The following is a 19,033-nucleotide window of genomic DNA, read 5'->3' on the forward strand; positions in this document are numbered from 1 at the left end:
CCGCGAAGCTGTGAGTCTGATGCTGCACCATTGTTCTCCGAGCAGCCGGAAGGAGTGCCTGTCTAAGCACCGCTGTACACCTCAGTTGTGCCGATACTTCCAGTATCATTCGGGAATCCGGGGCCGGGTTTAACGGTCTCACACTGGTGGGTGATTTCCGCAGAGGCAAAGCCGTGACATGGTGCTGGGGGCAAAACTGTGAAATCCATTGAGAAAAGGGCGTCATTGACTGACTGGATACTGATGATAGTAACGAAATGAATGGTGAGTATTATCAATCACAGGTAACAGGCCTATATTTGAACACTTGCATATTTGATGAAATTACGGACAGACGGATTATATTTGTTGCTCGCGTCTTTTTACTATTTCCTGAGGTAAATTGACGATTTTACGTTTGCCAGCTGTTTGTCAGTGCACTGGATGGTACATTTGTTTAACTACACTGGGCATCACAGCTCAACAGTCACTCTGCTTAGGACATCTGCTACAACTAAATAGCCATTAAAATTTAGGAGCGATTTAATACTTTTTCTTCAAATTAAACTGGTGTCCATTTTATTGCTCAAACGTTTTGCGCACAAAGAGTTCAGCTCAGTGTTTAGATAAAAAAAAAAAATACTATGAGCTCCTTTTTGTGCGTCACTTTTGAGTGAGCACATGTGGGTAACACAGGCAGACTGGTATATGGCCAACTGTCCTCTCATGTGGACTGCTAGAGGAAGAGAGTCTAGTCCCCTGCAGAGCCTTGTACAGAACAGGCAGGGGAGGCAGCCAGGCTCTTCCCCTCCTTCCTCCCCAGGGATACCCCCACCTCCCCTCTGCCTCCCAACTATAAAAGGAAAGAGTAGCTCACAAAGAGATTTAGATAAAGCTCTGTCAATCATTCATATGTCAGTGCTGATATGGCAAAGTTTCCCTGGCGAAGCCTGTGTACGGCTGGTGTGATAACAACAAGAAAGGAGAAAAAAATAGTAAATATTGTGATGCACTTTACATCAGATGATACAGCAAACTCCATAAAAACATATTTCTTAAGGGCACATTTTGTACAGTCTCTATAGATTTTCTAGCTGTCCTAAAGACAGATTAGATTTGCTGCAGAGGATCAAATACTATGCACATCTCTCGTCTTTATTCCTTACAGAACAGAAGCGGGTCGTTGCAGTCTGATATTCTAGTTAAAGGTAAGAGAAAATCTTGCTTATGCTATTTGAAACATCATATTGCCAGTTTTCACAACACATTAACATACTGGATTTGTGCCTGTGAAATAGACGGTGCTCAAAGCTCGCACAACTGTTGCTATGCTGCCACAAAAGACCCTCTAATAACAAGATATGATGTGATGTTGATGCAGACAACAGTGTTTAGTGAATACAGACAGCTGCGCTATTCTCTTTGGTTTATACTAGAGAGAGATGCCTCTGATATCACTGTGATGAAAAGGGGACATATTCTTTATAGAATATGCTATTTTTCATGTTTCGTCTTTATTTTTTCTCAATAAATCACCAATCAAAAAGAGCAAACAAAGACCTCACCATGCAGCTCTAATGTATTTGTATGTAATGCAAATCTATTCTTATTTGAACTGTCAGATTTTTTGTTTTACACCAGACTTGAACATGGCAGCATCATTATCCAGCACAGCCTTCTTTATTGTTCATCTGCCAGTATTTTTTTAGTCTTAAGTCCAAGTTTGTAGCCGTGTCCAAGCATGCGGCCATGTACTGTACATGCAACCATTTTTCATATTTGCGGTTGAGATCTGAAAGGTGAGGAGGTGGGCTTTGTGTGAGTGTGTGTGTGCATGTGTGCGAGTGTGTGTTTGGGGAATGGGGCCTCTCTTCTTGTGTCTGTGTATTTTTCTTCCTCAATCCATCTGTTTCAGACGATCAGCATCCAGTCCTCAGAGGAACAGAATTTAATTAGTACATGTGGCACAGAGTGAAAGGACACTGAAACATTAAGTAGATGTATTTACTTGTGGAAAGCTGTATCATTAAGCTGGCTTATTTGAATAACTGATTCAGCCATGCTGGTATTACATACTGTAGCACAGATGGCTAAAGCTCGATAACAGTAAATGTAGTCCATTGAAGATTCGCAGGAAAGGTGTGATGGCTTAGCAGCACTTAGAGGAGTCTCTCAGCAGGAGGCTGGTGTGGGTGAGCTGTCTGCACACAAAGTTCACATGCACGTTTAAATCTATTTTGTGTCCTTTTAACAGCAAGAATTTGTGGCTTTAAATTTGACCTTAAGGTTAGGCGAGATGTTCTGAGTTGGGTTAAGGGTCAAACTCTAAGCTGTTGCATTGAGGATTAACAAGTTTGTGGGTTGTTGGTTTTTTAAAAAGTATTTGTTAAACAAAAGTCAAAGAATATGCTGAAATTCGAAATGTATTATTTTGCTTTTCAGTCCTCTCATTCCTGTTCATTCTTCATTAACATCGTAATTTTTGGACTATGTGCAGTTCTTTCTCTCTTTTTTTTTCTATTTTCCAAGGTTTCCGAAATATCTGAAAAATATCTGTTTCACCCTCCCATTCCCATCAGGCTAAACACTAAATTTAAATTTAAAATAACACTCTCAAAATAAATACATTACTTTATACATAAACTACATCTTGATGCAGCTCATTTACCATATACGGACACACTAGACAGCCTTTCCTTAGTTGCCACACAAACAGAAGATATAAAAGGTGTGTGTACATTGCAGGAATTAGAAAATGTAACATTTTTTGGTGTCTTTATTGTATGTTATACACAGTTTACCTTCTGGCAACAAAAACCAATTGGCTTACTCAGTAATTCTACCTCCCAATGTGTTTTTCATTAATTGCACGTGTTAATTGATGCCTCTCTTCTTCACAAACACAGAATTTAAATCATAACATCGACAGCTTGTATAGAAAGAATGGAGTCTGAACTAATATCAACCTTTTAGATTACATAGCAGCTTTGTGTCCCTCAGCAGGGTTTGTGGTTCCAATTTAGAAGCTTTTGAAGTGATTTTTTTGTGTGTGTCTTTGGCTCCTTCCTGGCTGCGCTGTGCCGAGTTTTCACGGTTCAGGATTGTGCTCTCTTGAGATGTTGCCATGACACCTATTTGGAATCTTTTGTCTGTCGCCAGCTAATCGAATGTCAAGAAAAAAAAAAGAAGACGCATCTTTCTGGCTTAATGAGTTTTATTTGTTAGTGAAAAGTAAACCATTGCATAAATGCTTTTATATATCCAGTGTGAACGCAGCCATTTCAACAGAATTAAGTGAATTAAGTGAGCCTGTAATTATGTGCTTTAACTTTACATTTCATTTTATTACTACAGGATATATTTCAGTTTTAATTGAAAATAAATGCTGTTTTTTTAATGTAAAACGACAATTGAAAAGAGAAAACAATCATTTCCAAATCATTAAGAGGCTACGTTTACATGAAAATGGTGGAAAAATGTAGCAAATGTAGAAATTAAGAAATGGTGATGTTTAATAAAAAAAGAAAAAAAGAAAAAGTTTTTTAAAGTTGAGACTTTGGCATGTTTGCGTCTGTGTTGCATCATCTCTCTGAACTGAAGAAACCAATTCCTGTACTTTTAAAAGCAAAATGTTTCCCTATTTTTGCTTGATATAGCTTTTCAGCTGTTCGAAAGCTCAGCAGTCCTTTGGAGCAGTTTTCATTTCATAATATTGTGAATGGCTGACAGGTGACAGGCTGGATTAGCACCTTGACACACAATGTGCTTTGGTATTGTCCCGCATACTAAAATAAGCAAGGCCTTACTTGTATAAGACATTTGGATGGCAGCATATGTGCTTGATATAATTCAGCATTACCTGGTGCTATCACATATGTGTACAGTAAAGTGCCCCTCCTATACGCACTAACGCACCATCACATAGCAGCAGTGACTTCTAAACTATGGGATATTGCCAACCTCTCGTGGGGAGAGCGCCTCCATAATTTTTAAATGAATGACTTATATTTATATTTATATTTATTTCTTTGCTTGTTGGAGTGTTTTGAGGATGTAGTTACAAGCTTTGTTTACTGATAGTTACATCAGGTATGTATCTGTGTGATTTGTTGGCTCTTTCTCAACTTGTGAGAAATGTGTTGCTGGCTTCAATTTTAAAATGAGCACCCATCCAAATATTTTCTTCTGCTTATACAATTTAGGATTGCAGTAGAACCGAATCCTGTCACAGCGCAAGAGGCAGGGTACACTCTGGACAGGCTGCCAGTCTGTTGTAAGGCTAACACAGAGACCGACAAGCATGCACACCTATGGTCAATTCAGAATCACCAATTAGCCTAACAAGCATGTGTTTGGAGTGGTGTGATTGGCTGAGGAACTCGCACAGGCACAGGGAGAACATGAAGAAATGCCCTAACTGGCATCTTGATTCAAACCCAGGATCTTCTTTTTCTAGGGCATTAGTGCTAACCACTGCACCACCATACTGCATGAGCATGTATTTTACATATAAAACCCAATATGGTGTCTTTGTGCTATTTTTGCTTATAAAGCTGGTTTAAATCATTTGCATATTATCTGTTCCTATAATTGTGAATGGCAGAATCTAGAATATAAATGTTTTTATGTCAAAAGGTGGGAACTACATGTGACTAGCAATACACATTCACTAGTCACTTTGTTAAGTACACTTTGCTAGTACCAGCTGGACCCTCTTCAGAATTCTTTGTGGCGTTCAGCACAGTGCTGGAAAACTTCCTCAGAGATTTTGGTCCATACTGATATGAGAGCATTGCTATAGAGAGCTGCTATAGATTTATTGGTTGCGTGTCCATGACGCAAATCTATGGTTCCATCACATCCAAAAGATGCTCTGCTGGAGGGACTGTGATAAGATGATTTGAGCTTCATGGTGCTTTATCCTGCTGAAAGCAGCTATCATTAGATGGGTACACTGTGGTTATAAAGGGATGGATGGTCAGCAACAGTACTCAGAGAGGCTGTGGCATTTAAACAATGCTCAGTTGGTACTAAGAGGGCCAAAGTATGCCCAAAAAAATATCCCCCACATTACACCACTACCATCTGAATATTGCAGCAGAACTCTTCAGAGACTCATCAGACCAGGCAACATTTAGTCAAGCTTCTGTTGTCCAATTTTGGTCTGAATTGTAGCTTCAGTTCCCTGTTTTTAGCTGATAAGAATGGCAAACGATGTGTCTTCTGCTGCATGATGCAGTGAGTTGCTGCCATGTGATTGGCTGATTAGATATTTGTGTTTAATAACAGTTGAACTGGTGTACATAAGACAGCATCTGTGAATGGATGTCTGTAGTGGAGTTACTCTCAGTAAAGGCTAGGATATATTATTTGAACTATATATTATAAATTAAATGTGTTATATAAGAATTTATAATCCTAACTAACAATACCTTAAAACATAATTTAATTAGGTGTGTATCCTGGATGCTAATTAATACATATTTCTATCAAGAGATATTTTGTGTCATTTTTTTTTTCTTTTACTCAAAGTCACCGCATATAGTAATCACATTCAAAGCTGGCCTACTTAACCGTTTTTCTCAGATAACAGTGAATGTTTTGCATATAAAAAAATATTCAAGATCTCAACATGATACTGGCTATATATAAATGATAAGGCTTGTCTACAGAATATGAACTCCACATCCCACAGCTTTCCCAGCCTGCGTGAAAGATAAAAGCAGCCCTGTCTCTATGAAATGCTTCGGCAGCTCTGTGTCTGCCAACAAACCGGCTTTTGCGAACTTTCAGGAGGCATGGGAAAATACAGTCATAAATAAAATATAGAGGCATGAATAATTTAGCTCATCATTGTGATTGACGTGAGGGTGAGGGTACCTGATTGTGCCTCCACTGTGTGAGACTTGAATTACAGCAAATCAAAACATCAGTCTGAATGTGGAGCGTCTTCGTCTTCATACTTGTCTGCTGTGCTGTGTTTTGATCATTAACACTAAACAACAACAAAAGGAGTTATCGTGAGATGTTTTCTTAAAGATTCAATTTCAGTTCAGTCCTGTAGTTTTGCTTTATTAAAACACTGTTAATACTGTTTGGTGTGAAGCTCCCATGAAGCTATACCTAGAATATTCCCAACAGTAATTTGCAACAATAATAATTACAGTCATTCGTATGACTGCCAATTATTTCCACCTCTTTGTGACTGAACAGTGGTGCATTTAAATGTGCTACATTAGAGCACCCTTTTCTGTCGACCCATGCGTTTAATCAGGATCCATGCTTCCTGTATTCTTGTACAAGGAGGAAGAACGGATCAATGATTCCCAACATCGGGTTGTACTGTAGCTGCAGAGGCTGCAGCAGGCATCACCAGGCTGTAGCTCCTCCGTGTGCTGAGTGCTGAGCAGTGGGCTACACTCCCTCTCCCCTTACCCTGCCTTTCCCCTCTCTTTCTTCTAACTCCACCCCCCCCCCCCCCTTTTTTTTTTTCATGTGTGTGAAGCAGATCTGTCTGCAGCCCGAGGCAAGTGCAAGTTAACAAATGTACAGAGCGCATGCGAAGTCTCATTTGCATAAATCTGTAGATGTCGCAACATTTCCTTAAACGAATTCCCTTGTGTTTAATTGGGGATATTTTTTTTCTCCCCACCTCATGTGCATTCTTGTGTACGTCTTTCAAAGATGATTGAGAATGCGAACGACTCTATTTGACAACGGATCAATTATTTGCAAAATTTGTCCACCTGACCTTTATTGCACCGCAATGGAAAAATTATGAGATGTTTGCTTACTGCTCTGCACCTAACCTGTGTCATGGCAGACCAACTGCAAATATAACAAAGCTCAAGCTTGACTGCAGCGTTTGCACATCATTTTTTTAATATGTTAAACAGCTCCATGATCTAAGAGAGTTCCATTATATAAAAAAGACAACTTATAATGACTTGTTTTCTTTTTCTGTTAACATTTAGTTCTTTTTTTTTTTTTTTTATTCTAACCACCCACTGTATTGATTATGTTTGGTGTGTGATCCCCGTGACTGTGTGGTCTCCAAGTACAGAATGGAAATTAGTATGTTTATTACTGAGGGTGTTTATTTAGGACAAACGACACTTCACCCCACACAAAAATATTCTACTGTATTCTCTAATCTAGAAAACGTTTTAAAAAATAGGAATATGTGAGCATTGCGTTTGTGTCACTCGGTGGCAGGGATCCTCCACTGACATCATCTGTAGCTGTATAATCATCCAGGCCACAGCCTCTCCTCAGGGGAGTCCAGCTGAGACCTGGTCTCTCTCTCTTTCTGCCTCTATCTATTTATTCCTCTCTCTTTCTTTGCCAAGCTTTCTTTCTCTGTTTCAAGGTTGCCGTTTATGGTTGAGTGTGACACCAGTGATAGATGACTTCGAACACAACATCAGACTGCCTGCATGGCTGAGGATCTTTTGTGGTTTCGGGATTTTTCTGTGCTTTGTGATCCCCCTCAATTGGTTCTGCTGGAATGCTCCCTCAGTCACCCAGACAGAGTTTGCTGCAATGAAAATAAATGTATCTGATAATCAAGAAAGAAAGATGGAAAGGAAAAAAAATGAATAAAACGATCTGCCAAGCCATCTGGGCTGTATAAATGTGGACTTCATCACTGCGGAAATTCTAGTAGGCTGTGATGCTACCAGCCATATTGAATATCATGGGCATTTTATGGATGCAGACGGAATAAGAAAGCAAGATTTCCTAGCGTATATGCGGTCTATACTCACCCAACCTTTCCCCTATTAACCCATTTGGCAACCTTTGTATGTGTATGTGTCATTAAAGCAGCTTTTTGTCAAAATTAGCCTTAGCCTATATAACTTTATTATCTGGCCATTTCACAAGAATCACATTTTTGGCTTCTTGACTATTGTCAATCCAATCTGCACTTGTCTTTTTGGTTTCTGCCAACTCCTATTATAAAAAAAGGCCTGTACTGGCTATTGCACTGATTACACTCTGTAATCATTTTGATTCCAGTAAAACTGTAAGTAAGTAGAACAGCCACGGGACATTTCTGTGTATACCACAAAACATAAAAGCTCAAAAAAGCTTAAAAAAGCTTTTCAGTGTATGTGCCCACTGAGCAGTCATAGAAATGAACAGTGTACCATTTTGGATCTTGGTTTCAGTTTTTCTTTATTAATCTTTGGTGTGTGCTCTTTGCATATAGAGGTAATTATCTCCTTCAACTTACATATGCATGTCACTCAGTGGTTAAGTAGTTAAGTTGCAGAAAAGTCAAGTTGTTAGAAAAGACTGTCAAAATGACAATCACAGTCTAACCTTAATCAACCGGTTGTGGTACACTGTATTGTGCTAATACAAATTGTTCCACGAATCAACTAAGAGAGACTTATTCTGCGTTGAAACTATGGGTTCCACTGCAGATGTGGTGGTGATGTAACATCGATCTGCCTTGTCTGCTGCTGCCTGTTGGAGTCATCCATCATTCAGTATTGTTTCTTTATGAACTATTCTCCATTAAGATGTGCTTTTCCAGTGATTCCATCAGTGCCGATGTGCATATTTCGTGGTGCGTTGATCTTTGCATTCTTTGCAGATGTGAGTGGGGTACCTACCTTATCTGGTGTTTTTTCATTTTGTCTTTTCTTAGCAAATACTTTTCTTTCTACGCTTTTTATTTTATTTATTTATTTTATTTTATTTAGAAAGAGGGGCACTACATATTAATGAACATTTTAACAAATGTAAATATGCCAGATTATAGCCTTGGACTAATTTCCATCTGCAGACCCTCTGGCAGGTTGGTGTTAAACACAAGTTAGTAAAAACATACAGAGACACTATTTACAGGTCATGTGACAAGGACAAAAGCGGTGATCACATTATACTAGAACAAACAATGACAAGAAGAGTGGACACAGAGGACAATATAGATAACAATAACGGAAACACATCAATTATATTGCACAAACCCCAGTATTGCACATGCCCTGACTGTCCTGATATTGCACTGACCCATTACACTAATAGTTGTTTCCCTTTTTGTAATACACTAACTCTTTTTCACGTCCAATATAAAGCATGATTATTAAACATGATCACATGTTTGTGTGTCCCTCAGCCGCCCTTTTAAGTGACTCTTAAAGAGGGGTGACTTGTACTTTCCCTCACTGACAGTGGAAGACTATTCCAGAAGCTCACTCCCTGATATGACAGAGCATTGTGTGAAAAGGTGGTCCGTCTAAATGTCAATTCACAATCACCTCCAACAGTGGCTCGAGTCAGTCGAGACCCGGCAACACTGTTAGACTTTTGTTTAATAAAATCACTTATTGGTGGAGGCGCCAGACCACGTATAGCTTCGTATATTAGACAGGCAATCTTAAATAATTTGAAATTGGTAAAATTTAGAAACTTGTATTTATCTAAAATTTGACAATGGTGATATGAAAAAGTTTTTTTTTTTTTTTTTTATCTAATATTTTCAATGCTCTTTTGTAGCATACTTTGATTGGCCCAATAGCAGCAAAGCTCGTATAAGACCAACTTGTAATACAGTATTCAATATGAGCCGGTATCATAGAGTGCAGGAATGTAATCGCTGTGTCTGTTAATGATGTGTGGTTATGTCTAAAGTTCTGTATATTAACATTTATAGTTTTCACCACTTTTTTTAACGTGTTTTAAGGATAATTTTGAGTCTAGTAGCACTCCCAAATACTTAAATTCCTCAACATTAATTAGTTCTTGTGCACCCAAGCAAACTTTTTTCTTTTAGGTTTACTAAAAAACACTGACATGGTCTTTTTAACATTAAGGCACAGGCATGTGTCATTCAGCCATTTTTGTAAATCATGTAATGCCAATGAAAGCTGATGGGCTGCATCATCAGCAGTTTTGGCTTGTGTAAAAATTACCGTATCATCAGCATACATAATCGTGTCCGCATTTTTGCACACATTGGGCAAGTCATTTATATAAAGTGAAAATAACAGGGGGCCTAGAATTGAACCCTGAGGGACACCTTGCGTACAGGGTGACTTGCTATTCTTTATTCTTTATTCTTTTTGCAACACATAACAGTGGTAGTGCTTGCTTATGCACCCTCACATCAATTGTCAGTATTAGCTTTGGAGGCAAACTGCTAACTACTTGGATATGAAGCTATACTGAAAATTTGAATCTACTCAACATATTGTTTTTATTGTTGTTTGCCTTTGGAAAAGCAAAATGGAAGCACTGAAGTGCTTGTTGTGAATGACAGTAGATAACATTGTGATCTGCCCTGCTGGTACACCTGAGGGAGATACTTGGTCATTGTTGATCTCGACAGGCTGAAGAATCAACCATCTGGTCTTTATGTATTTGAACATACTGTGAAATAGTTCTGTTGGGTGCCAAGAAGGATAATGACTATGATGAAGGTGATGAACAAGGTGGGTGCAATAATTCATCCTTGGTTCACTCTATTTTCCTCAAATAAACGTTGTGATTCATGGCCACCGTTGCCAATGAATTGTTGATATGTTTTCATGAAGACAGACAGTTCAAAGCCAAATGTTTTAGTAAGATTACTGAAGAATTTATGTAATTGTTAGTTTTAAATGTTGGATGTTAACTGAAAACATGCATATCCAGGTCTTGTCTGCAAGGCCCTGGCAACAGTGATTTGCCTACTCCACTATAGCTGCTAAATTTAAAAAGCAGGACTTTAAGATGTCATGATTTACTTTTAATTCACTACAGTAGAAGCTTTTCATGTTGTCTATAATTACAACAGGGCTGCATTAAGGCAGTTCATTTGTTTTAAACCTTTCTTTTATTTATATATATATATATATATATATATATATATATATATATATATATATATATATATATATATATATATATATATATATATATATATATATATATATATATATATATTATTTTATTTATTTATTTATTTATTTTTTTTTCAGTTTCTTTTATTCTTCAGTTTCCTACATTTAGATAAATGAAAAAGGCTGTTGGAGTCATAGCAAATATAGGTCACCACCACTGGTGCAATGGTGTAACAAATGCCAACTCTGTGGCTTATTTTATGTAATAGAAGAGCATATACAGTATCCATAATGCTCATGGGTAAATCATTAAAGGAATATAGATAAGGCTGTAAATGGCATATTTCATGAAACGTTCTGTAGAAAGTGATAATAAGAACAGCTAAAACTAACAATTGTATGTGTATGCATTATAACAATAGGACATATTTTTATTGTTGCAGCCAAAATATTACTTGTATTTTGTTATGACATGTTATGTTCTGACAAAACAAAAACAAAATTTGGAAATGGGATAGGTTGGTTAGTTTCTTTGTTCCCATTTTCAGAAAGAAGCTGGTAAAGTAGAAAATATAGCTAAACATGCTGCAAAGATAAGACATCCATGGCATCCAGGTTGAAGAAGTCCTGATTTTTATAAGTTGCTGTGTCAGTGTTTTCAGGTTACTTATTCTAGCAATGATAGAAGAGTAATGAGGTGGCTAGTGGTCCCATCATAGCAAGGAATTTCAGGGTTTGAATAGACTGGGTGGCTGAGGCTTTCTGTGTAGAGTGCGCATGGGTTCTCTCCGGGAACTCCTGCTTCCTCCCACAGTCCAGAGACATGACTTTTAGGCTAATTGGTGATTCTGAAGTGGCCGTAGGCATGAATGATTCTCTGTCTTTCTGTGTTAGCCCTGTGATAGAATGGCAACCTGTAAAGAATGTACTGCGCCGCTCGTCCAGTGACAGCTGGGACAGACTCCAGACCCCCCACAACCGTAAATTGAATAAGCAGAAGAAAATGGATCAATTGATGGAGTAAACCACTGTAATGAAATATGTCAAAGGTTTTGTAAAGCTTTTGTTTAAGAGAGGAATCTTGCTTTATTATTAATAAATAGATATTACACCCACTGGTAGAAGTAGTATACTCTGGTATTGTAAAAGAACTTTAATTTAAAAAAATATATATATATACATAAATACCGAAGGTGTAAATGTGATTTATTTAAAATTCATGTTGGATTTGAATAAGATAAAACCTGATGTAGGTATATCACCACTTGCCTCTTTTACAGAAATATATTAATATCGATGTTTTTTAAGTTACAATGGAAAAGATGGTACATTTAGTAGCTTTGCTTTCAAGACTTGCTTTGCAACACAGAATTCGATGCCAGCAGGCATAAATCAGTGTTTCTCATGTGCCCACCTATCAATATAACAATATATGCCAAGTCATTGACATTTATTTTCTCAGAGTCGTTAGCAGAGCAATCATTTTTATATTTAACAAAGTATGAGGATAAGTAGTTCAGGCTTTCCATTAGTATGCTCATTTATATCAAAGAAGAGCATATACGGTTAGATGCAGTTTTCCAGTTCAGTACAGTAACCATGCAATGGATGCGATCCATGTTTTAAAAAATGAGAAACTTATCTCAATCAAGGAAAATGAAGGCAGCAAAATATAAAATGACAGATTTAAAAATGAATGAACGTTCTTATTGTTGTCCTGCAGTTAAGAATTAGAAATATTGCTTTTTCACCAGACTGTGGTCTTACTGGGTTTATTAGATTGAACAGGTCACCCTGTTGTTGTGTCTGTGTGTTACTTGTACCTTTTTACTGGTGCAGTTGTTAAAATGCTTGCTTGTTCTTTGGTCCTTCTAATTCAACCATAATGGCGAACTGTAATCTCTGAGTGCATTGTTGAAGTCTGCACTGTTGGTACTCTTCCTCTGGCTTCCTTTCTGCAGTAAGTAACTATATATATATATATATATATATATATATATATATATATATATATATATATATATATATATATATATATATATATATATATATATATATATATATATATATATATATATATATATATATATATATATATATGTGTGTAAATAAATAAAAAGAGCCAATTCAATGACCACTTCCATTCTAGAAAAAGATTTTGACCGTCAATATCAATCCTCAGTGTAATCACTCTAATACTACTACTAATGCAGCTACTGCTGTTTTCCATAGTGTAGCATGTTATATGGTAAGGGAAAAATCATCAATCAGGTCTTAAAACATCACCAAAACATTATACAATAACAAAACGTGTTCCTTATTAAGTAGTATGTGAGTTTATAGTTATAAAAGTCATAAAATACCAATTGTGGTCTTTGAATGTGCATGAAAATAATGTGGCAGAGTATGGAAGAAAGAGGTGAGGAGACAACAGAGATCTGTAGAGTAGGAGGAGCACAGTGCTGTCAAGCTGAGGTTCAGCGAGGACACAGATGACGATACAAAAAATTGCAGGAGCAGATTAGTTCTGTTTCCTTGAATTCACATCAAAGAAACAGCAGAAACTCACTGACGTGATATTATCAACTAATAAGTTTAATTGAAACTGTATAAACTAACTCAGTATTTAAATAATATCCACTTCATAGCTTAAAAAAGCTGAGGAGTATGAGGATTTCTTTAATATTGTCAATGATGCAAACAATGTTGCTAACTCAATATTTCCACCATTTGTCTGTCCTGTGGTTGTAGATTTTCAGAGTCTATAACATACTATTATTTCCACTGCACTGTATGTGGGGTTTGTGTCCAGAAATAGCTGTTTGTTTTACAATCTCGATACTGTATTATCTGGGAGGGAAAAAAGCCTCTTGTCTTAAAACTATCCCGTAAGAGGAAGTGCAGGACTTTTATGTTGACATACGATCCTTTTGAGTGCGAGAATGATGTTTTGGCTCCTCGACTGCACTAGCCGAGGCCTCACTGACTCTTCAGCAGAACTTCCTGGCATAGGAAGTGTTAGGAGCACGCTCTCTACAGCACTGACAAATCTTGTTTCCTGTGGATCTCACTTGTCAGCCTCTTTCAGGTACACAGCATCTTTATAGCTCCAAGCTACTTGCAGACAGATAACGATCTATTTTTGCTACCTTTATCCAGGATAGTCTTTACAAATCAGCACATTTTGATTGTGTAGCTTAATGCTTTCTTTTCCCATCTTTCTCTGCTGTGTTGTTCTTGGCATTGAACACTTCCTCTTTTCCTTTTTGTTGCCTCACTCTGTTTCTTTTTCATCTCTCCCTCCCTCCACCTCTTCCTTGTTATCCTTCTCCCCCTCACCCTTCCCTTCTCGATATGCTCTCTGCATTCCCCCCCCCCCCCCCCCCCCCCCATCCCATTTTCCCACTGGCCAGCATCTTTCACATAGCCCCCCCCCACCCCCTTATAAATTTCTCCCATATTTTTTCATTCTCCTTTTTACTCTTTTTACCCCTCATACTTCTCCCACCTCACTCCCTGCTCCCTGCCCCCTCCTCTCTCCAGCTCATGTTGGTAAAAATATCTGCAGACAGCAGGAGCAGAGGCACGCCTGACTCTCTCCCCCTCCCTCCCTCCCCCCTCCTCTCTCTCTCTCAGACATCCCACCCATGTGATCTCACAGACTGCCTCTGCTCTGCTCCACTCTTCTCCAGTCAGGCTCCTGCCTTTCAGCCGGCTGCAGCTAATGAGCCTTTGTGTGGCCAAAAAAGACAGCAAGAGACAGAGAAAGAGAAGAAGAGAGAGAGAGAGAGAGGCAGTTAAAATGAGATAGACTGTCATCTTGCAACAATAAAGCATACGGTACCGACAGTGCAGTCAGAACAGGAAAATTACCAGTCTGTCTCACACTCCTGCACCCTTTTTTGTCATGCCCGTGGAGCTCAGGGGTCGTTGCAAGTCAGTGGACTGAAACAAAATGGGACTCTCTTCATTCATCATGTTTCACTTTTTTTGAATAGCCACATTTGTGACTGTGCTGCTGTACTGCTGTGAGAAGAGGTGAACGGAGTCACACTCAGCCAGTGGATACAGGTCAGTTGTTCCTGTGAGGGGGCAGGCCATGCACAGAAGTGAAATGTGGCCACTGTAGGATTGATGTGTCATGACTTGCTCCAGATGCCACAGGCTTATTGGCATCACTTGGGATGAGTGTTTTGAGCTTTGCGTTGTCAAATCGGCTTATTGTTATTGTGGGAACCTTGTGAATGATGATGGGTAAATAATTGTATTCATAATGCAAGTGTGCTACAGTGCTGTGCGCGCAGCTGATTAAGGATAAGAGTTGGGTTCCACAGTTGATGTGTGTGCCGACAGAGGCAAACACAGGGAGGGGCTTTCCAAGCTGGCTTTTTTGCTGCATTATTTTCTCTGGGATTTTCTCTCTTGTACCATAGTGTGTGCTGCCCAGCCATGATTAGTGGTAAGGCAACAGTGAAGACAAAGAAAGAGCTGTTGGAGAGCAGCAACCATCTCTGTTTTTTATTTAGCCACGATGAGAGAGGTTCACCCCATGTTACCCACAGCTCTGTGGTTTATGATGTCATTTGTATGCAGTGTTAAGATTTTAACTTTTCATGCTATCACAGCTGAATCCAGATGAACTATTATACACTCGTCTGAAGGAGAAACTGTGTATAAATGCATCAGCAGAATTTGCTTAAATATTAACTTCATTCTCTAACGTCAGAGTTTTATTGTACACAGTATGTTAGACTGGAAACATTGCCATATGGGAAAGCACTAGTTGTGAGAGTACATTAGAATCTCCATGGAAACCACTTTTGGTATCAAAGCCTAGTGCAGCCTTATCTATGGGCTAAGCATACGAATAGGTTTCCAACAATAGTGTCTAATTAGGACCCTCAGTAGAAAATGGACTAAAATTGCACAGGTCATTTCTGGTGGAAATTTCCATTCCTGTTGGCTGACAAATTAAGTGGATTGTGAAATAAACCAGTTTCTTTGCTGTTTTTGATTTGAGACCAGCAGATTCTGTTAATGAAAATGTAAAATATCACAGGGCAGGCTCGTGTAATCTAGTCTGTCTTCAGTTAATCTTATTCTTGTAATAAAAGTGAGTATTTTGATCTTGAGTTTCCTGTCAGCCATTCATTCACTTTTCTTTTTTTTTTCTTTTTTTTTAAATCTACAAGCTCAGGATACAGGCTCCCATTTCTATTTAAAATAAATAAATATATATTTCTCTTTGGTGAGAAATCTTTTCAGTGAGGTTACCCTGACTGACTCCTCTCCTCTTCACATTCTCCCAGATGGAGGACGCCTCACATTCCTTAGTTGTAGGTAGAGCTGTTGACTCTGGAGGTTCTCCAAATGCTGGTGTTGCCATGTCACTGCACTGAACAAGCACATCCTCCCGGGAACAATGACCCTCTTGCTGGCAGTGCTAGTCCTCTCTGGGTTGCACCTCTTTCACAGGCAGCATGTCTCTCAGGCAGCATTTGCATCTGTAATGATTTGATAGCAGAGCCCAGATGAAACACTGAGGCTGTCTGTGAATGGAACTCCCCCACAAGCTGCTCTGGCAGATAGACGGAGTGGGACTGGGTGAAGATGCACACTGTCTTTACTGATTCCAGGTTCTCAGAGAGAAAGGCAGCAAGGGAAAAGCTGCCAGTCATAGCAATCCTTGCTGTGCTACTGCAGCACTATTTCACTGGCCTTATTTTGAAATGTGACAAGACGTTCCAACTACTGCTGTTAAAGCAGGGAAAACAAGTAATTTACTATGTTAAAATGTCGTTCCTAATCAATGTCATGTAAATACTGATTACCACTAAACAAGTCCTACAATGTTGCAGGTCATTAATTACACACTAAAGAATAATGGCAGGATATTTATCAAAAAAAAAGAAGGAAAAAGGAGAAACTGATAGTTATTGCAGTGTCGTAGAGCCAGTTTCTGTAATCATAATTAGTTTTATTTTATTTGACTGATGAGCTTGTTCTTGTTTATTTGTCTAATTGCATCATCACTCAGGGGAGTTAATGGACCCTCTCAGTTGACATTGAAGTGGTCTGCAACACTACAACACAGCATGACATGCTAACCACAAACAGCCAGCTGAACCTACACGCAGATAACAAACTGTGCACAACATTGCTGTCCAATATTACTGTAGAGCTCATGTTTAAAATATGTTTACATAGCAGCGCTGTGGCGGCTTTCTCTGGAAGATTTGTTGCAGTGATCATGTCTATTATTCCATTGTTGCTAATATCTTTGCGGTGCTTTATGATGCATGATTACAGAGTGCATTTTTCAACATTGTTTCAGCAGTTACAGCTTTTCACAGTATAGATTTTCACTCCAATTCGCGATGGCTCTAACTGCATTCACCTGAGGCCTTTTCTTTATCCTCTGCAGGAAGCCTTCTTTTTTTTCCAAATAAGGGCAGAGCATTTTGAAGAGAGGAACAATTTATGCAGGAAATTGGAACATGCAAAATTGAAGTTGTTTTTTTTTTGTTTTTTTTTTATTGTTTTCAGGGGGTTTTTGGAGATAGTGACTGGATGTCCCAGGGTCTAGATTTTGATGGTGGACAATCAGATGAGGTGGAAAAGGAGAGGAAGAGTGATGCACGATTGACGTCTTGAAAGGGAGTGTGACAGATTACAATGACTTTATAGACCAAGGACTAAGTTTTGTTTGAAGAAGGTAGCTTACTGGACCAGAGTACCGATGTTGACATTTTTGAATGAGGTGAATCTGAACGTGTGGGAAAACAGAAGTGATGGAGGAAAACAAGAGCGGCACGATTAGCCCATAGTACAGAGGGGACTGGAAACTAGACATGAAATTGTTCTCATACTTGTACATGAAAATGAACATCTTTGGGTTTGCACTTGTATTAAAATTCCACATCCCATGTAAGTGAAAATTTTAGTGTATTCTTTTAAGAGAAAGACATCATTTTCGACCAGTGCATATATTTTTAATCACTTCTGTGTTTTATAGCAGCAATTAAATTGCAGACACCTTAGATTTTGCATATTGTACATAACTTCAACCTGCGAAGTAAAAACGCTAGACAAGCTGGTCCATTTTCTCTTTTTTTTGAACCTCTCAATCAAAGAGAGTGGAATGAACTTCCTGTAAGGAAGACATAGTATATAATTCGCAGCTTTCGTCTTTCTTTTTCTGCCCCTTTGTGCCAAGTGATCAATTGCCAGGAGAGTGCCTGGGAGCTGAGACAGTGGCAGTGGAGATTTTGTGCATGTTTGAGTAAAAGTGATGGTGGGAGAGTCTGGCTGGTTGCTAATTGAGCGAGTTGAAGATTATGAGGGCTCCGAACTGGATGTTAAATAATGTGTGGCCCCTCTGCTGTCTGTCGGTTTCAGGTGCAGATGCGGCGGGCCATGAGCGGAATACTGAAGAGGAAATTTGAGGAGGTGGAAGCCTCCTCCTCCCCGTGCTCTTCCGTGCGGGAGTCTGATGATGAGGTCTCCTACAGTGAGAGTGGGGATAGCAGCGACAGTGTCAACCCCTCTGCTTCAGGCCCTTTCACCTGTGAGTGCCTGCATCTTTTAAATTTGTGCATTATATTCAGTGACAGTAAGATTAATGTTTTCATTTTGCCTCGTGATAGACAAAGCTAAAGGACTGAAAGGGATTTTTACGCAAAATCTGAGCCAGCCTTATTTTGCAGCCTACAGTTATTGCAGGATGCTGCTCAAAGAAGACAAATGTGCATGTCTGTCGATAGCGGAATGTAATATGAATTTACAGTCATGGCTGTGCATTAGAGAGGAGAGGAGGCAAAGAGTCTGGTGCTGTAATAAAAGGGAAGCATGCACAAGCAGCCTCCCTCATTAGTAACATCATCAGTGTACTGGCCCAGCCAGAGGAAATAGCTGATTTTGTATCAAGCTGCATGAGTGCAACATTACTGGTGCTGCACATGTAAATGCAATATCTATCTAACGTATCTAAAAACAAGATTATTGTTTTAAATAATGATTGCTTATTGCAATCTAGTTTTGTTTGTTTGTTTTTAATGAGAGCAGCCCCGTTGAGAACAGACTCATGCATAGTGGGTTATGCATTATTAATTGTTTGAAATCAGCTGACTGATCAGTTAATTGTTTAGTCTTTAAAATAGATAAAACAATTTCTAGATCCCAGTGTAACTCTTTATTAGTCTTTTCTTAAAATATAAAATCAG

General features: G+C 38.6%; 1 protein-coding gene across 2 annotated transcripts in view; it reads left to right on the plus strand.

Moving 5' to 3' along the window:
* csrnp3 (cysteine-serine-rich nuclear protein 3) overlaps window positions 1-19,033 on the plus strand; it is a 25,376-nt gene continuing 6,343 nt past the window's right edge. The window contains exons 1-3 of one of the 2 annotated variants that reach the window (XM_086266012.1): window positions 1-264; window positions 1,148-1,187; window positions 18,210-18,378. In XM_086266012.1, the coding sequence (XP_086122138.1) occupies window positions 18,216-18,378 (163 nt within the window). In that variant the 5' untranslated portion in view covers window positions 1-264; window positions 1,148-1,187; window positions 18,210-18,215. Of the gene's footprint in view, window positions 265-1,147; window positions 1,188-14,530; window positions 14,883-18,209; window positions 18,379-19,033 lie in introns of those variants that run through there. The other variant, XM_086266013.1, reaches the window with a different exon arrangement.

This window comes from Aulonocara sp. 'chitande type north' Nkhata Bay, linkage group LG16 (genome assembly GCF_057382095.1).
Source record: "Aulonocara sp. 'chitande type north' Nkhata Bay isolate Kocher_YH1m ecotype deep benthic linkage group LG16, A_spYH_male_GT1.1, whole genome shotgun sequence".
Taxonomy (NCBI): Eukaryota; Metazoa; Chordata; class Actinopteri; order Cichliformes; family Cichlidae; genus Aulonocara; species Aulonocara sp. 'chitande type north' Nkhata Bay.